At 43.5% G+C, this 18,477-nt stretch overlaps 1 protein-coding gene across 1 annotated transcript in view; it reads left to right on the forward strand.

The window, feature by feature from the left end:
* LOC123481187 (voltage-dependent N-type calcium channel subunit alpha-1B-like) overlaps positions 1-18,477 on the forward strand; it is a 184,752-nt gene that overhangs the window by 111,787 nt on the left and 54,488 nt on the right. The window contains exon 6 of the mRNA XM_045208278.1: positions 13,697-13,800. Within this exon, the coding sequence (XP_045064213.1) occupies positions 13,697-13,800 (104 nt within the window). The remainder of the gene's footprint in view (positions 1-13,696; positions 13,801-18,477) is intronic.

The following is an 18,477-nucleotide window of genomic DNA, read 5'->3' on the forward strand; positions in this document are numbered from 1 at the left end:
GGCACACAGTACTACATAGAGCCATGACTACACGGAACTCTATTCCACATCAGGTAACTGATGCAAGCAGTAGAATCAGATTTTTTTTTAAACAGGTAAAATACACCTTATGGAACAATGAGGACTGTGAAGAGACACACACAAAGGTACAGACACATGCATATGCACACATTGTGATATTGTTGTATGGTGGTATTAAACATTTTGTATTGTAGATATGTAGTGGTGTAATAATGTTATATGATGTACTGTTTTATCTTTTGTTTTATATGTAATGTAAGTGCTTTAATATGTTTGGACCCTAGGAAGAATAATGGGGATCCCTAATAAATACAAATACAAAGGCCACCTTCCCTTAATTGGCCTGTACAAGCTGTTGGTCAATAGGTGTTATTTTATGTGTTATCTAATCAATGGAATCCTCACCCTATGGCCAACTATGGAGAGTAGGATTGATCCAGGATATGTTAGTAGGATAGAGAGGGCACCTGAACTGTGGTGATTGATAGTAATGCCTTTATAAACAAATCTCAGGCCAATGTCAATGCTGCAGTCTACCCACTGCAATACTGATATTCTCTGCCTTTACACAATCTGAGGCTTTATAGTGTACTACTTTAGGGACTACTTTTTATATAGGGAATTGGGTGTCATTTGGGATGCACACAGAGAATTATGATGCAGTTATTTCATGGGTAACTATTTATATTAAGGTCCCTTAGTAAACCATTATAAACAGTTTGTAAAGAGTTTACTTACCATTTAATAATCATTGTTCCTACATTTGTAAATGTCAAAAAGCAATCTCTAAATAGTAATACTATTTTAATTAACTTCTACAGGATCGGTGTCCCGTATACGGGATGGTTGAGCTAACGTGCGCTAATGTGATTAGCATGACTGTTGTAAGTAATAGCAAACTTTCCAGGACATAGACATGTCTTATATGGGCAGAAAGCTTACATTCTTGTTAATCTAACTGCACTGTCAACAACAAAAAACTTATCACGGCAACTGGTTTGATACATTCACCTCTGAAGGTAAATAATGTACTTACATTCAGTAATCTTGCTCTGATTTGTCATCGTAAGGGTCCCAGAGATAAAATGTAGCATAGTTTTGTTTGATCAAATCAATTTTTATATTCAAATGTAGGAACTGGGTTCTACAGTTTGAACCCCTGCTGTCTCTGGCTCCACACCCACCCCACCCGGCCATCTAGATGTGTGAAAGTTAGTGTATAAGCTAATGGTCCATCATGTATGACATTCCTGGGAGTGTGTAAGCTTAAATGTTGTATTACCATATCATTTTTTGTATGTTCTTTATAGTTATGTACTTGAAAATGTATCAATTGACCAATTCGGCAAATCTGGGCAGACTTGATACAAAACAGTCCAGTATTGCAATGCTTCACTGGATCAATTTGAATTTTTGTACACACACTGCTGCCATCTAGTGCCCAAAACGAAATTGCGACTAAACTGCAATATTATATTGTGGCCTTTCTCTTGCATTTCAAAGATGATAATAAAAAATTAAATAAAAACGCATGTTATGTTTATTTATTATCTTTTACCAGCTCTAATGTGTTATATTCTCCTACATTAATTTCACATTTCCACAAACTTCAAAGTGTTTCCTTTCAAATGGTATCAAGAATATGCATATCCTTGCTTCAGGTCCTGAGCTACAGGCAGTTAGATTTGGGTATGTCATTTTAGGCGAAATTTGAAAAAAAGGGTCCGATCCTTAAGAGGTTAAACTGCCTTTTTTCTAATGCTAAAACAGAAGCAGCCCAATGCTAGGCGTCGCATTTTCATAGAATCCAATGGGCTGTTTTAGCGTCAGCTAGCCGAGCATGCTGACAAATAAGGCAATTTAATGACAATAGTGTTTATAAAAGGGACGTTAATATAAAGTGTGACCATTTCATGGAGAGCTCATGGGTAGTTCAAATTACAGGTTCTTGCAGACACATAAATATAAGTCAACATGGAATAAAATAAGTGTGTAACAGTACAGCATATCTAGTTGGATTAGAGTCAAGTAATCTACTGTAGCGTATCGTACCAGTACATACCTGTGAGTACAGTGAAGCTAGTGAGATTAATGCCTTGCTATATTGTGGTCCTCTGTAGCTCAGCTGGTAGAGCACGGCGCTTGTAACGCTAACGTAGTAGGTTCGATCCCCGGGACCACCCATACAAAAAAAATAAAATGTATACACGCATGACTGTAAGTCGCTTTGGATAAAAGCGTCTGCTAAATGGCATATTATATATTATTATTATATTGTGTATGGGGCTGAATTAAACAGCTGCTTCCTCAGGCAGACAGACAGAGGAGACAGACAGACATATATTTTACATTTTAGTCATTTAGCAGACACTCATATCCAGAGCGACTTACAATTAGTGCATTAATCTTAAAATAGGTGCGACATCACATCACAATCGTATCAAGTACATTTTCCCCCAACAAAGTATTTATCAGCAAAGTCAGTGCTAGTGGGGGGGTATGTTATTGGTATTTATTAGGATCCCCATTAGCCGCTGCAAAAGCATCAGCTACTCTTCCTGGGGTCCACATGAAACATGACATAGAACAGAGAATTATTAGTCAAGGACTGAAATATATACATTTAAAACGTCACATATAGCCTACATATCAGTACATACACACAATATCTAGGTCTAATACATAGTACAGTGCAAATTACAAGACAATATATATAAAATGGCTGTGTCTCTTCACAGTCCCCTTTGTGCAGTAAGGTGTTCTTTTATCTTTTTTTAAAAACTGGTTTTATTGGGGGTAGGGTGGGGAGGGGGGTGCCGTGAGAGTTATGTACGATACTCTTTAAAGAGGTAGGGTTTCAGACGTTTTCAAGAGATGGGCAGGGACTCCGCTGTCCTGACTTTAGGGGGAAGCTTGTTCAACCATTGGGGTGCCAGGACAGAGAAGAGTAGGGTTGAAGTGGCAGAGTCAGGAGACAGGAGGGAGAAGGATTTAGCAGAAGGAAGAGAGGATAGGACAGAAGAGGACAGAGTAGCGGGGGAGAAAGGGCGAAGATTCCGGCAGCTCATGACTATCTGGGTAGGGGCTGAGTGGGGAGGGTTTGAGGAGAGATGGAGAGAGAAGGAAACAAAGTATTGATCAGAGACATGGAGGGGGTTGCAGTGAGATTAGTAGGTGAATAGCCTCTAGTCAAAAAAAATAAAATAAAATGTTATTGGTCACATATACAGTGGGGAGAACAAGTATTTGATACTTTTTTTTTTTTTATTTTATTTCACCTTTATTTAACCAGGTAAACCAGTTGAGAACAAGTTCTCATTTACAACTGCGACCTGGCCAAGATAAAGCATAGCAGTGCGATAAAAACAACAACACAGAGTTACATATGGGGTAAAACAAAACAAAAATCAAAAAAATACAACAGAAATACAATTAATATACAGTGTGCAAATTTAGCAGTTATGGAGGTAAGGCAATAAAATAGGCTATAGTGCAAAATAATTACAATTTAGTATTAACACTGGAATGATGTGCAAGAGATGATGTGCAAATAGAGATACTGGGGTACAGATGAGCAAAATAAATAACAATATAGGGATGAGGTAGTTGGGCGGGCTAATTTCAGATGGGCTGTGTACAGGTGCAGTGATCGGTAAGGTGCTCTGACAACTGATGCCTAAAGTTAGTGAGGGGAGATAAGCGTCTCCAGCTTCAGAGATTTTTGCAGTTTGTTCCAGTCATTGGCAGCAGAGAACTGGAAGGAATTGCGGCCAAAGGAGGTGTTGGCTTTGGGGATGACCAGTGAGATATACCCGCTGGAGCGCAGACTACGGGTGGGTGTTGCTATGGTGACCAATGAGCTAAGATAAGGCGGGGATTTGCCTAGCAGTGATTTATAGATGGCCTGGAGCCAGTGGGTTTGGCGACGAATATGTAGTGAGGACCAGCCAACAAGAGCGTACAGGTCACAGTGGTGGGTATTATATGGGGCTTTGGAGACAAAACGGATGGCACTGTGATAGACAACATCCAATTTGCTGAGTAGAGTGTTGGAGGCTATTTTGTAAATGACATCGCCGAAGTCAAGGATCGGTAGGATAGTCAGTTTTACAAGGGCATGTTTGGCAGCATGAGTGAAGGAGGCTTTGTTGCGAAATAGGAAACCGATTCTAGATTTAACTTTGGATTGGAGATTCTTAATGTGAGTCTGGAAGGAGAGTTTACAGTCTAACCAGACACCTAGATATTTGTAGTTGTCCACGTACTCTAGGTCAGACCCGTCTAGAGTAGTGATTCTAGTCGGGTGGGCGGGTGCAAGCAGCGTTCGGTTGAAGAGCATGCATTTTGTTTTACTAGTGTTTAAGAGCAGTTGGAGGCTACTGGAAGGAGTGTTGTATGGAATTGAAGCTCGTTTGGAGGTTTGTTAACACAGTGTCCAATGAAGGGCCAGATGTATACAAAATGGTGTCGTCTGCGTAGAGGTGGATCTGAGAGTCACCAGCAGCAAGAGCGACGTCATTGATATACACAGAGAAAAGAGTTGGCCCAAGAATTGAACCCTGTGGCACCCCCATAGAGACTGCCATAGGTCCAGACAACAGGCCCTCCGATTTGACACACATTGAACTCTATCTGAGAAGTAGTTGGTGAACCAGGCGAGGCAGTCATTAGAGAAACCAAGGCTATTTAGTCTGCCAATAAGAATGCGGTGGTTGACAGAGTCGAAAGCCTTGGCCAGGTCAATGAAAACGGCTGCACAGTACTGTCTATTATCGATCGCGGTTATAATATCATTTAGGACCTTGAGCGTGGCTGAAGTGCACCCATGACCAGCTCGAAACCGGATTGCATAGCAGAGAAGGTACGTGGGATTCGAAATGGTTGGTGATCTGTTTGTTGACTTGGCTTTCAAAAACTTTTGAAAGGCAGGGCAGGATGGATATGGGTCTGTAACAGTTTGGATCTAGAGTGTCACCCCCCTTTGAAGAGGGGGGATGACCGCGGCAGCTTTCCAATCTCTGGGGATCTCAGACGTTACGAAAGAGAGGTTGAACAGGCTAGTAATAGGGGTTGCGACAATTTCGGCGGCTAGTTTTAGAAAGAAAGGGTCCAGATTGTCTAGTCCAGATGATTTGTAGGGGTCCAGATTTTGCAGCTCTTTTAGAACATCAGCTGTCTGGATTTGTGTGGAAGGAGAAGCGGGGGGGCATGGGCAAGTTGCAGCGGAGGGTGCAGAGCTGGTGGCCGGGGTAGTGGTAGCCAGGTGGAAAGCATGGCCAGCCGTAGCAAAATGCTTGTTGAAATTCTCGATTATTGTAGATTTATCGGTGGTGATAGTGTTTCCTAGCCTCAGTGCAGTGGGCAGCTGGGAGGAAGTGCTCTTATTTTCCATGGACTTTACAGTGTCCCAAAACTTTTTTGGAGTTAGTGCTACAGGATGCAAATTTCTGTTTGAAAAAGTTAGCCTTTGCTTTCCTAACTGCTTGTGTATATTGGTTCCTAACTTCCCTGAAAAGTTGCATATCACGGGGGCTATTTGATGCTAATGCAGTACGCCACAGGATGTTTTTGTGCTGGTCAAGGGCAGTCAAGTCTGAGGAGAACCAGGGGCTATATCTGTTCTTAGTTCTGTATTTTTTTGAATGGGGCATGTCTATTTAAGATTGAGAGGAAATTACTTTTAAAGAACAACCAGGCATCCTCTACTGACGGAATGAGATCTATATCCATCCAGGATACCTGGGCCAGGTCAATTAGGAAGGCCTGCTCGCTGAAGTGTTTTTGGGAGCGTTTGACAGTGATGAGGGGTGGTCGTTTGACCGCGGACCCGCTACGGACGCAGGCAATAAGGCAGTGATCGCTGAGATCCTGGTTGAAGACAGCGGAGGTGTATTTAGAGGGTAAGTTAGTCAGGATGATATCTATGAGGGTACCCATGTTTACGGATTTAGGGTTGTACCTGGTAGGTTCGTTGATAATTTGCGTGAGGTTGAGGGCATCTAGCTTGGATTGTAGGATGGCTGGGGTATTAAGCATATCCCAATTTAGGTCACCAAGCAGTACGAACTCTGAGGATAGATGGGGGGCAATCAGTTCACATATGGTGTCCAGGGCACAGCTGGGGGCTGAGGGGGTCTGTAGCAAGCGGCAACAGTGAGAGATTTATTTCTGGAAAGGTGGATTTTTAGAACTAAAAGCTCAAACTGTTTGGGCACAGACCTGGATAGTATGATGGAGCTCTGCAGGCTATCTCTACAGTAGATTGCAACTCCACCCCCTTTGGCAGTTCTATCTAGACGGAAAATGTTATAGTTGGGGATGGAAATTTCAGAATTTTTTGGTGGCCTTCCTAAGCCAGGATTCAGACACTGCTAGAACATCAGGGTTGGCAGAGTGATGCTAACGCAGTGAATAACTCAAACTTAGGAAGGAGGCTTCTGATATTTATGTGCAGAAAACCAAGACTTTTACGGTTACAGAAGTCAATAAATGATAGCTCCTGGGGAGTAGGAGTGATACTGGGGGCTGCAGGGCCTGGGTTAGCCTCTACATCACCAGAGGAACAGAGGAGGAGTAGAATAAGGATACGACTAAAGGTTTTAAGAACTGGTCTTCTAGTGCGTTGGGTACATAGAATAAAGGGGGCAGTTCTCCGGGCGTTGTAGAAAAGATTCAGGGCATTATGTACAGAAAAGGATATGGAAGGATATGAGTACAGTTCAGGTAATCCTAAGTGTTGGGTAACAATGAAAGAGATAGCATCATTGGAGGCATCGATTGAGCCGGTCTCGGCGTGTATGGGGGGAACAAAGGAACTATATGAGACAGTTTGAGAGGGACTAGGGGTTCTACATTGAAATTGTATAATAAGAACTAACCCAAACAGCAATAGGCAAGGCATAATTGACATAGGAGAGAGGCATAAAGCAGTCACGTGTTATTAGAGAGAGCTAAGACACAACTGGAAATAGCGATAACGTTTGGGCTAAGACTAAACAGAAAAACAGGACAGAGTACCGTGTAAAGGAACAGTCCAGCAGGCATCAGCTGTGCAGCTGAGTGATCATAAGGTCCAGTGAACAGCAATATGTGAGTCCGAGAGCAGTTCAAATTGGTGCTTCAGCACAGCTAGCAGGGGAGCTAGCAGGCTAGCTCAAGGCTAACTGGTGCTTGCTATATGGCAATGGTATCAGCCAGCAACAGGTTGCAGCTAGCTAGCTGGTTGTCGATGATCCGGCGCTAGGGTCCAGTGATTCCGGCAGAAAGTCCAATAAGCTATGGGTCGATAGCACGCTGGGTCGATAGCACGCTGTGCAGACTGGCCGCGAATTGTCCAGGCTAGCTAGAGCTGGCTGGTGGATAGTGTAGGCCACGGACAAAGATGAAGACGCTAACAGTGACTAATAACACGTAGCCATTTAGTTGCAGCTAGCTAGCTGGTTGTGATGATCCGGCGCTAGGGTCCAGTGATTCCGGCAGAAAGTCCAATAAGCTATGGGTCGATAGCACGCTGGGTCGATAGCACGCTGTGCAGACTGGCCGACTTAATTGTCCAGGCTAGCTAGAGCTGGCTGGTGGATAGTGTAGGCCACGGACAGTGGTGGAGACGCTAACGGTAACTAATAGCAGGTAGCCAATTCAGATTGCGGCTACACACGTTTCAGCTTACGGTTCTTGATGAAAGTTATAAAGAAATAATAGAATCCTTTCCACGTTGGGTGAGGCGGGTTGCAGGAGAGTATATTTAGTTAAAGAGTGAAAGTAAAAAATTTAGAAATATAGACAAAAAAAACAAGAAACGGGATATTTACACAGGACGAAAAATAAAAGCGACCGTACTGCTACGCCATCTTGGAGAGTACACTGCCGATTTTTCAGGTTTTCCTACTTACAAAGCATGTAGAGGTCTGTAATTTTTATCATAGGTACACTTCAACTGTGGGAGACGGAATCTAAAACAAAAATCCAGAAAATCACATTGTATGATTTTTAAGTAATTAATTTGCATTTTATTGCATGACATAAGTATTTGATTCATCAGAAAAGCAGAACTTAATATTTGGTACAGAAACCTTTGTTTGCAATTACAGAGATCATACGTTTCCTGTAGGTCTTGACCAGGTTTGCACACACTGCAGCAGGGATTTTGGCCCACTCCTCCATACAGACCTTCTCCAGATCCTTTAGGTTTCGGGGCTGTCGCTGGGCAATATGGACTTTCAGCTCCCTCCAAAGATTTTCTATTGGGTTCAGGTCTGGAGACTGGCTAGGCCACTCCAGGACCTTGAGATGCTTCTTACGGAGCCACTCCTTAGTTGCCCTGGCTGTGTGTTTCGGGTCGTTGTCATGCTGGAAGACCCAGCCACAACCCATCTTCAATGCTCTTACTGAGGGAAGGAGGTTGTTGGCCAAGATCTCACGATACATGGCCCCATCCATCCTCCCCTCAATACGGTGCAGTCGTCCTGTCCCCTTTGCAGAAAAGCATCCCCAAAGAATGATGTTTCCACCTCCATGCTTCACGGTTGGGATGGTGTTCTTGGGGTTGTACTCATCCTTCTTTTTCCTCCGAACACGGCGAGTGGAGTTTAGACCAAAAAGCTCTATTTTTGTCTCATCAGACCACATGACCTTCTCCCATTCCTCCTCTGGATCATCCAGATGGTCATTGGCAAACTTCAGACGGGCCTGGACATGTGCTGGCTTGAGCAGGGGGACCTTGCGTGCGCTGCAGGATTTTAATCCATGACGGCGTAGTGTGTTACTAATGGTTTTCTTTGAGACTGTGGTCCCAGCTCTCTTCAGGTCATTGACCAGGTCCTTCCGTGTAGTTCTGGGCTGATCCCTCACCTTCCTCATGATCATTGATGCCCCACGAGATGAGATCTTGCATGGAGCCCCAGACCGAGGGTGATTGACCGTCATCTTGAACTTCTTCCATTTTCTAATAATTGCGCCAACAGTTGTTGCCTTCTCACCAAGCTGCTTGCCTATTGTCCTGTAGCCCATCCCAGCCTTGTGCAGGTCTACAATTGTATCCCTGATGTCCTTACACAGCTCTCTGTTCTTGGCCATTGTGGAGAGGTTGGAGTCTGTTTGATTGAGTGTGTAGTCAGGTGTTTTTTATACAGGTAACGAGTTCAAACAGGTGCAGTTAATACAGGTAATGAGTGGAGAACAGGAGGGCTTCTTAAAGAAAAACTAAAAGGTCTGTGAGAGCCAGAATTCTTACTGGTTGGTAGGTGATCAAATACTTATGTCATGCAATAAAATGCACATTAATTACTTAAAAATCATACAATGTGATTTTCTGGATTTTTGTTTTAGATTCCGTCTCTCACAGTTGAAGTGTACCTATGATAAAATTACAGACCTCTACATGCTTTGTAAGTAGCGAAATGCTAGTGTTCCTAGCTCCAACAGTGCAGTAGTATCTAACAATTCACAACAATACACAAATCTAAATGTAAAATAATGGAATTAAGAAATATACAGTGGATATAAAAAGTCTACACACCCCTGTTAAAATGCCAGGTTTTTGTGATGTAAAAGAATGAGACAAAGATAAATAATGTCAGAACTTTTTCCACTGTTAATGTGACCTATAATGTGAACAATTCAATTGAAAAACAAACTGAAATCTTTGAGGGGGAAAAATGAAAAATAAAAACCTTACAATAACCTGGTTGCATACGTGTGCACACCCTCTTATAACTGGGGATGTGGCTGTGTTCAGAATTAACCAATCACATTCAACTTATGTTAAATAGAAGTCATTACACACCTGCCATCATTTAAAGTGACTCTGATTAATCACAACTAAAGTTCAGCTGTTCTAGTAGGATTTTCCGGACATTTTCTTAGTTGCATCTCAGAGCAAAAGCCATGGTCCGCAGAGAGCTTCCAAGGCATCAGATGGATCTCATTGTTGAAAGATATCAGTCAGGAGAAGGGTACAAAATAATTTCCAAAGCATTACATATACCATGGAACACAGTGAAGACAGTCATCATCAAGTGGAGAAAATATGGCACAACAGAGACATTACCAAGAACTGGACGTCCCTCCAAAATGTATGAAAAGACGAGAAGAAAAATGGTCAGGGAGGCTTCCAAGAGGCCTACAGCAACATTAAAGGAAATGCAGGAATTTCTGGCAAGTGCTGGCTGTGTGCTACATGTGACAACAATCTCCCGTATTCTTCATATGAATGGGCTATGGGGTAGGGTTGGAAAACGGAAGCCTTTTCTTACAAAGAAAAACATCCAAGCCCGGCTGAAGTTTGCAAAAACAAACATCAAGTCCCCCAAAAGCACGTGGGAAAATGTGTTATGGTCTGATGAAACCAAGGTTTAACTTTTTGGCCATAATTCCAAAAGGTATGTTTGGCGCAAAAACAACACTGCACATCACCTAAAGAACACCATACCCACAGTGAAGCATGGTGGTGGCAGCATCATGCTTTGGGGCTGTTTTTCTTCAGCTGGAACCGGGGCCTTAGTCAGGGTGGAGGGAATTATGAACAGTTCCAAATACCAGGCAATTTTGGCACAAAGCCTTCAGGCGTCCGTTAGAAAGCTGAAGATGAAGAGGAAGTTCACCTTTCAGCACGACAACGACCCAAAGCATACATCCAAATCCACAAAAGCATGGCTTCACCAGAAGAAGATTAACGTTTTGGAATGGCCCAGCCAAAGCCCAGACCTGAATCCAATTGAACATCTCTGGGGTGATCTGAAGAGGGCTGTGCACAGGAGATGTCCTCGCAATCGGACAGATTTGGAGCGCTTTTGCAAAGAAGAGTGGGCAAATATTGCCACGTCAAAATGTGCCATGCTAATAGACTCCTACCCAAAAAGACTGAGTGCTGTAATAAAATCAAAAGTTGCTTCAACAAAGTATAAGTTTAAGGGTGTGCACACTTATGCAACCAGGTTATTGTGAGTTTTTAATTTTAAATTTTTCCCCCTCAAAGATTTCAGTTTTATTTTTCAATTGAATTGTTCACGTTATAGGTCACATTAAAGGTGGAAAAAGTTCTGACATGATTTCTTTGTCTCATTCTTTTACATCACAAAAACCTGGCATTTTAACAGGGGTGTGTAGACTTTTTATATCCACTGTAAATATTAGGACGAGCAATGTCAGAGTGGCATTGACTGAAATACAATAGCATAGAATACAGTATATAAAGACAGTATGAGATGAGTAAAGCAGTATGTAAACATCATTAAAGTGACTAGTATTACATTATTAAAGTGGCCAGTGATTCCAAGTCTATGTATATAGGGCAGCAGCCACTAAGGTGCAGGGTTGAGTAGCCGGGTGGTAGCCGGCTACTGATGGCTATTTAACAGTCTGATGGCCTTGAGATAGAAACTGTTTTTCAGTCTCTCGGTCCCAGCTTTGATGCACCTGTACTGACCTCGCCTTCTGGATGATAGTGGGGTGAACAGGCCGTGGCTCGTGTAGTTGATGTCCTTGATGAACTTTTTGGCCTTCCTGTGACATCGGGTGCTATATGTGTCCTGGAGGGCAGGCAGTGTGCCCCCAGTGATGCATTGGGCAGACCGCACCACCCTCTGGAGAGACCTGCGGTTGCGGGCGGTGCAGTTGCCGTACCAGGCGGTGATACAGCCCGACAGGATGTTCTCAATTGTGCATCTGTAAAAGTTTGTGAGGGTCTTAGGGGCCAAGACACATTTTTTCAGCTTCCTGAGGTTGAAGAGGCGCTGTTGCACCTTCTTCACCACACTGTCTGTGGGGGTGGACCATTTCAGATTGTCAGTGATGTGTACGCCAAGGAACTTGAAGCTTTCCACCTTCTCCACTGCAGTCCCGTTGATGTGGATAGGGCCATGCTCCCTCTGCTGTTTCCTGCAGTCCACGATCAGCTCCTTCATTTAGTTGACGTTGAGGGAGAGGTTATTTTCCTGGCACCATTCCGCCAGGGCCCTCACCTCCTCCCTGTACACTGTTTCGTCATTGTTGGTAATCAGGCCTACTACTGTTGTGTTGTCTGCAAACTTGATGATTAAGTTGGAGGCATGCATGGCCACTCAGTCATGGGTGAACAGGGAGTACAGGAGGGGGCTGAGCACGCACCCTTGTGGGGCCCCTGTGTTGAGGATCAGCGAAGTGGAGGTGTTGTTTCCTACCTTCACCACCTGGGGGCGGCCTGTCAGGAAGTCTAGGACCCAGTTGCACAGGGCAGGGTTCAGACCCAGTGCCCCGAGGTTAATGATGAGCTTGGAGGGTACTATGGTGTTGAATGCTGAGCTATAGTCAATGAACGTAGGTATTCCTCTTGTCCAGATGGGATAGGGCAGTGTGATGGCGATTGCATCGTCTGTGGATCTATTGGCGCGGTGAAGATGAGGTGAAGATGAGTGGGAGGTGACTGGGAAAGGATGAGGTCAAAAGAGGAAAGAGGTGGAAAGAAATTAATTGAAGTCATGCGTTGGGAGGTTAAAGTCGCCCTGTACGATGAGTGATGAACCATCATCAGGAAATGAGCTCATCAAGGTGTCAAGCTCATTGAGGAACTCTCCAAGGGCACCTGGTGGACGATAGATGACAACAATGTTAAGCTTGAGTGGACAAATGACAGTGACTGCATTGAATTCAAATGAGGAGATAGACAGTTGAGAGAGGGGGAGAAGAGAAAATCTCTGAACCTCATTGACCACAAATCGACAGTTCCAAACGCTGCCGGACACTAGGAATTCCACATGGGTTGTGCACGCAGGGTACACTAAATTAGAAGCGTTGCAGCCACAGGGTGGGGAGCGTCTGTAAAACCTACAGGGAGAGGAGCGAACTGGGATGGGAAACACACATACTTGCTAGAGCTACAAAAGAGCAAAATGAGATCATCAGAAAATAACTAGGTAAGATACTCATGTGAGAGAGTGGTGTGGAGCCTTTCTCTCTTTCCTTCCTCGAATAACGTCTTCGTCTCGGTGACAATACCGCCGCATACAGCTGCCGCTGAAAAAACAGGGGACACTGAAGTACTAGCACTAATTGCCTAGCCGAGGTGAAACACACACCTCCCAGCACTGATTGGTGATCGCCTGGCAGAGGTGAAGAAAACACTGCCTACAATACAACACGCCCACAAATTAGCAAGACAGTTACACAAATAGGCCTGAACCTAATCTAAGTCCACAACAACAGTCACAAGTACTGAGAAATCAGACCGTTCAAACAGCAATGATTAAGTAGGGTACTAGGTAAAAGACAGCACTTAAATTAAATTACCCTAGCAAGACAATACCAACAGCTACTTATTGAATCAAAAAATATACTTGCTGTACTTGTAGGAGCTGATGTCCTTCCAAAGTATAGATGACGCACTAAGACTGGGGCTCCTTAAAGGCTCCTTAAATAGTCAGGGAAGACCGATAAGGCCACTCCCTCTTAAATCACCAAACAGTTACCAAGAGCTATTACACAAATTAGCCTGAAACTAATCCAAGTCCACAACGACAGTCACAAGTATAGCATACCCGTCAGATACAGATGTCAAGCAGATATTGTACATTGACCAACTGCAAACATTCGAGGACACCTGATACACCTTGCTTTTACTTATACGTCTTTGTTTCTCTTTCCCTCTCTGAATGTGTGTGTGTGCATGCGTGCGTGTGTTCTTGTGTGTGTGTGTGTGCAGGCCAATGATGCCTCGGGGAACACCTGGAACTGGCTCTACTTCATCCCCCTCATCATCATCGGATCCTTCTTCATGCTCAACCTGGTCTTGGGTGTCTTATCAGGGTAAGACTGACCCAAGACACACACACAAACACGCACTCACTCACACACTCACTCACACACACTCATTCACTCACTCACTCACGACTTAACATACAAACCACCCATTTTATTAGCTAGGACAGGATGACAACTAGAGCCACTTTCCCCTATACTGAACCACTCTATTGACAGGGTAAGTAGTTGGGGAGGTGTGTGTGTGCTTGTGCTCATGTACAGTGCATTCGGAAAGTACTCAGACCCCTTGACTTTTTCCACAATTTGTACGTTACAACCTTATTCTAAAATGAATCAAATGTACAAACAATAACCAATAATGACAAAGCAAAAACCGATTTTTTGAAAAAATAAAAATAAAAAATACAGATATATCACATTTACATAAGTATTCAGACCCTTTACTCAGTACTTTGTTGAAGCACCTTTGGCAGCGATTACAGCCTCGAGTCTTCTTGGGTATGACGCTACAAGCTTGGCACACCTGTATTTGGGGAGTTTCTCCCATTCTTCTCTGCAGATCCTCTCAAGCTCTGTCAGGTTGGATGGGGAGCGTTGCTCCACAGCTATTTTCAGGTCTCTCCAGAGATGTTTGATTGGGTTCAAGTCCAGGCTCTGGCTGGGCCACTCAAGGACATTCAGAGACTTGTCCCGAAGCCACTCCTGCATTGTCTTGGCTGTGTGCTTAGGGCCGTTGTCCTGTTGGAAGGTGAACCTTCGCCCAAGTCTGAGGTCCTGAGTATTGTGGAGCAGGTTTCCATCAAGGATCTCTCTGTTCTTTGCTCCGTTCATGTTTCCCTCGATCCTGACTAATCTACCAGTCCCTGCCGCTGAAAAATATATCCACAGCATGATGCTGCCACCACCATGCTTCACCATAGGGATGGTGCCAGGTTTCCTCCAGACGTGACGCTTGGCATTAAGGCCAAATAGTTCAATCTTGGTTTCATCAGACCAGAGAATCTTTGCCAGAGGTCTTTAGGTGCCTTTTGGAAAACTCCAAGCGGGCTGTCATGTGCCTTTTACTGAGGAGTGGCTTCCATCTGGCCACTCTACCATACAGGCCTGATTGGTGGAGTGCTGCAGAGATGGTTGTCCTTCTGGAAGGTTCTCCCATCTCCACAGAGGAACTCTAGAGCTCTGTTAGAGTGACCATCGGGTTCTTGTTCACCTCCCTGATCAAGGCCCTTCTCCCCCGATTGCTCAGTTTGGCCGGGCGGCCAGCTCAAGGAAGAATGTTGGTGGTTTCCAACTTCTTCCATTTAAGAATGATGGAGGCCACTATGTTCTTGGGGACCTTCAATGCAGCAGACATTTTTTGGTACCCTTCCCCGGAGCTGTGCCTCGACATAATCCTGTCTCTGAGCTCTACGGACATTTCCTTCAACCTCTGCTTGGTTTTTGCTCTGACATGCACTGTCAACTGTGGGACCTTATATAGAGAGGTGTATGTCTTTCCAAATCATGTCCAATCCAATTGAATTTACCACAGGTGGACTCCAATCATGTTGTAGAAACATCTCAAGGATGATCAATGGAAACAGGATGCACCTGAGCTCAATTTCGAGTCTCATAGCAAAGGGTCTTAATACCTATGTAAATAAGGTATTTTTGTTTTCAATTTTCACCTAAAATGACATACCCAAATCTAACTGCCTGTAGCTCAGGACCTGATGCAAGGATATGCATATTCTTGATACCATTTGAAGGAAACACTTTGAAGTTTGTGGAAATGTGAAATTAATGTAGGAGAATATAACACATTAGATCTGGTCAAAGATAATACAAACCAAAAAAAATATGCTTTTTTCATGATCTTTGAAATGTAAGAGAAAGGCCACAATATAATATTGCAGTTTAGGCGCAAATTAGATTTTGGCCACTAGATGGCAGCAGTGTGTGTGCAAAGTTTCAGATGTATCCAGTGAAGCATTGCAATACCGGACTATTTTGTATCAAGTCTGCCCAAATGTGCCGAATTGGTCAATTGATACATTTTCAAGTACATAAATATAGAGGACATACAAAGATGATATGGTAATACAAAATGTAAGTTTACACACTCCCAGGAATGTCATACATGATGGATCATTAGCTTATACACTAACTTTCACATATCTGGATGGCCGTGCGGGGTGGTTGTGGAGCCAGAGACAGCAGGGGTTCAAACTGTAGAACCCAGTTCCTACATTTGAATATAAAAATTGATTTGATCAAACAAAACTATGCTATATTTTATCTCTGGGACCCTTAGGATGACAAATCAGAGCAAGATTACTGAATATAAGTACATTATTTACCTTCAGAGGTGAATGTATCAAACCAGTTGCCGTGATACGTTTTTTGTTGTTGTGCACTCTCCTCAAACAATAGCATGGTATTTTTTCACTGTAATAGCTACTGTAAATTGGACAGTGCAGTTAGATTAACAAGAATTTAAGTATGTCCTGGAAAGTTTGCTGTTACTTACAACAGTCATGCTAATCACATAAGCGCACGTTAGCGCAACCGTCCCGTATACGGGACACCGATCCCGTAGAGGTTAATACATTTGCAAAAATTTCTAAAAGCTCGTTTTCACTTTGTCATTATGGGGTATTGTGTGTAGATTGATGAGGATTTTTTTTTATTTAAGCTATTTTTGAATGAGGCTGTAAAGTAACAAAATGTGGAAAAAGTCAAGGGGTCTGAATACTCGAATGCACTCCCCAGCCAGTTTATTAGGCACACCCATGTAGTACCGGGTCGGACCCCCCTTTGCCTCCAGAACAACCTGAATTCTTGGGGGCATTCTACAAGGTGTTGGAAACGTACCACAGGGATGTTGGTCCATGCTAACGAAATGGCATCACGCAGTTGCTGCACATTGGACGGTGGTACATTTATGCTGCGAACAGCCTGTTACATCTCATCCCAAATATTCTCTATTGGGCTGAGGTCTGGGGACTGCGCAGGCCACTCAAGTAAACTGAACTCGCTGTCATGTTCCAGGCAAAGTTTTTCCACTCCTCAATTGTCCAGTGTTTGTGATCGCTTGCCCAATGGAGCCGCTTATTCTTGTTTTTCGCTGATAGGAGTGGAACCCGGTGTGGTCGTCTGCTGCAATAGCCCATTTGTGACAAGGATCGATGAGTTGTGCGTTCCGAGATGCCGTTCTGCACACCACTGTTGTACTGTGCCATTATTTGTCTGTTTGTGGCCCGCCTGTTAGCTTGCGTGATTCTTGCTATTTTCCTTCGACCTCCCACAGGACTGCCGCTAACTGGAAGTTTTCTGTTTGTCGCACCATTCTCGGTAAACCCTAGATACTGTCATGCGTGAAAAGCCCAGGAGGGTGGCCGTTTCTACAACTAGCTCTCACAGTCTTACGTCATAATTAGACGTTCATGCTTGTTTCTCAAAGTTGTTCCAAATGTAAAATTTGGGTTTATGATTAACTTTAGGTATTAACTCCGAAGGGTTAAGGTTGGGATAGGCTTAAAACTAAAATCTCAAAAACAACTTTCGATCGCTGGATTCAAACATGTTTCACGCTCATCCACCATCCCTGTCCACAACGCCCTAGCAAATCCAAAACCTACTTGAAGGTAACAACGCTCGCTGTTGCCCCTAGTGGCCGGTTTCCACGTCATCTCCCAACATCCTCAGACATGGATGGACGTCGAATGCTGACTTGTATCACAGGTGACCTGGCTGGTTTCTGAGATACTGGATCCGGCATGCCTGGCACCGATGATCATACCACGCTCAAAGTTGCTTAGGTCACTTGTTTTTCCCATTCTAACATTCAATCGAACAGTAACTGAATGCCTTGATGCCTGTCTGCCTGCTTTATATAGCAAGCCATGGCCACTTGACTCACTGTCTGTAGGAGTGTTAAATTCTTGTGAATGGGGTGGTGTACCTAATAAACTGGCCGATGTGTGTGGATATATATATATATATATATATATATATATATATATATATATATATATATATATATATATATATATATATACAGTGGCTTGCAAAGTATTCACCCCACTTGGCATTTTTCCTATTTTGTTGCCTTACAACCTGGAATTAAAATTGATTTTTGGGAGGTTTGTATCATTTGATTTACACAACATGCCTACCACTTTGAAGATGCACATTTTTTGGGGGGGTGAAACAAACAAGAAATAAGACCAAAAAAATAACTATTGCATAACTATTCAACCCCCCAAAGTCAACACTTTGTAGAGGCACCTTTTGCAGCAATTAGACCTGCAAGTCTCTTGGGGTATGTCTCTATAAGCTTGGCACATCTAGCCACTGGGATTTTTGCCCATTCTTCAAGGCAAAACTGCTCCAGCTCCTTCAAGTTGGATGGGTTCCGCTGGTGTACAGCAATCTTTAAGTCATACCACAGATTCTCAATTGGATTGAGGTCTGGGCTTTGACTAGGCCATTCCAAGACATTTAAATGTTTCCCCTTAAACCACTCAAGTGTTGCTTTAGTAGTATGCTTAGGGTCATTGTCCTGCTGGAAGGTGAACCTCCATCCCAGTCTCAAATCTCTGGAAGACTGAAACAGGTTTCCCTCAAGAATTTCCCTGTATTTAGCGCCATCCATCATTCCTTCAATTCTGACCAGTTTCCCAGTCCCTGCTGATGAAAAACATAGTTCTCGGGTTGATGAGAGATGTTGGGTTTGCGCCA

Source organism: Coregonus clupeaformis, chromosome 27 (assembly GCF_020615455.1).
Source record: "Coregonus clupeaformis isolate EN_2021a chromosome 27, ASM2061545v1, whole genome shotgun sequence".
NCBI lineage: Eukaryota > Metazoa > Chordata > Actinopteri > Salmoniformes > Salmonidae > Coregonus > Coregonus clupeaformis.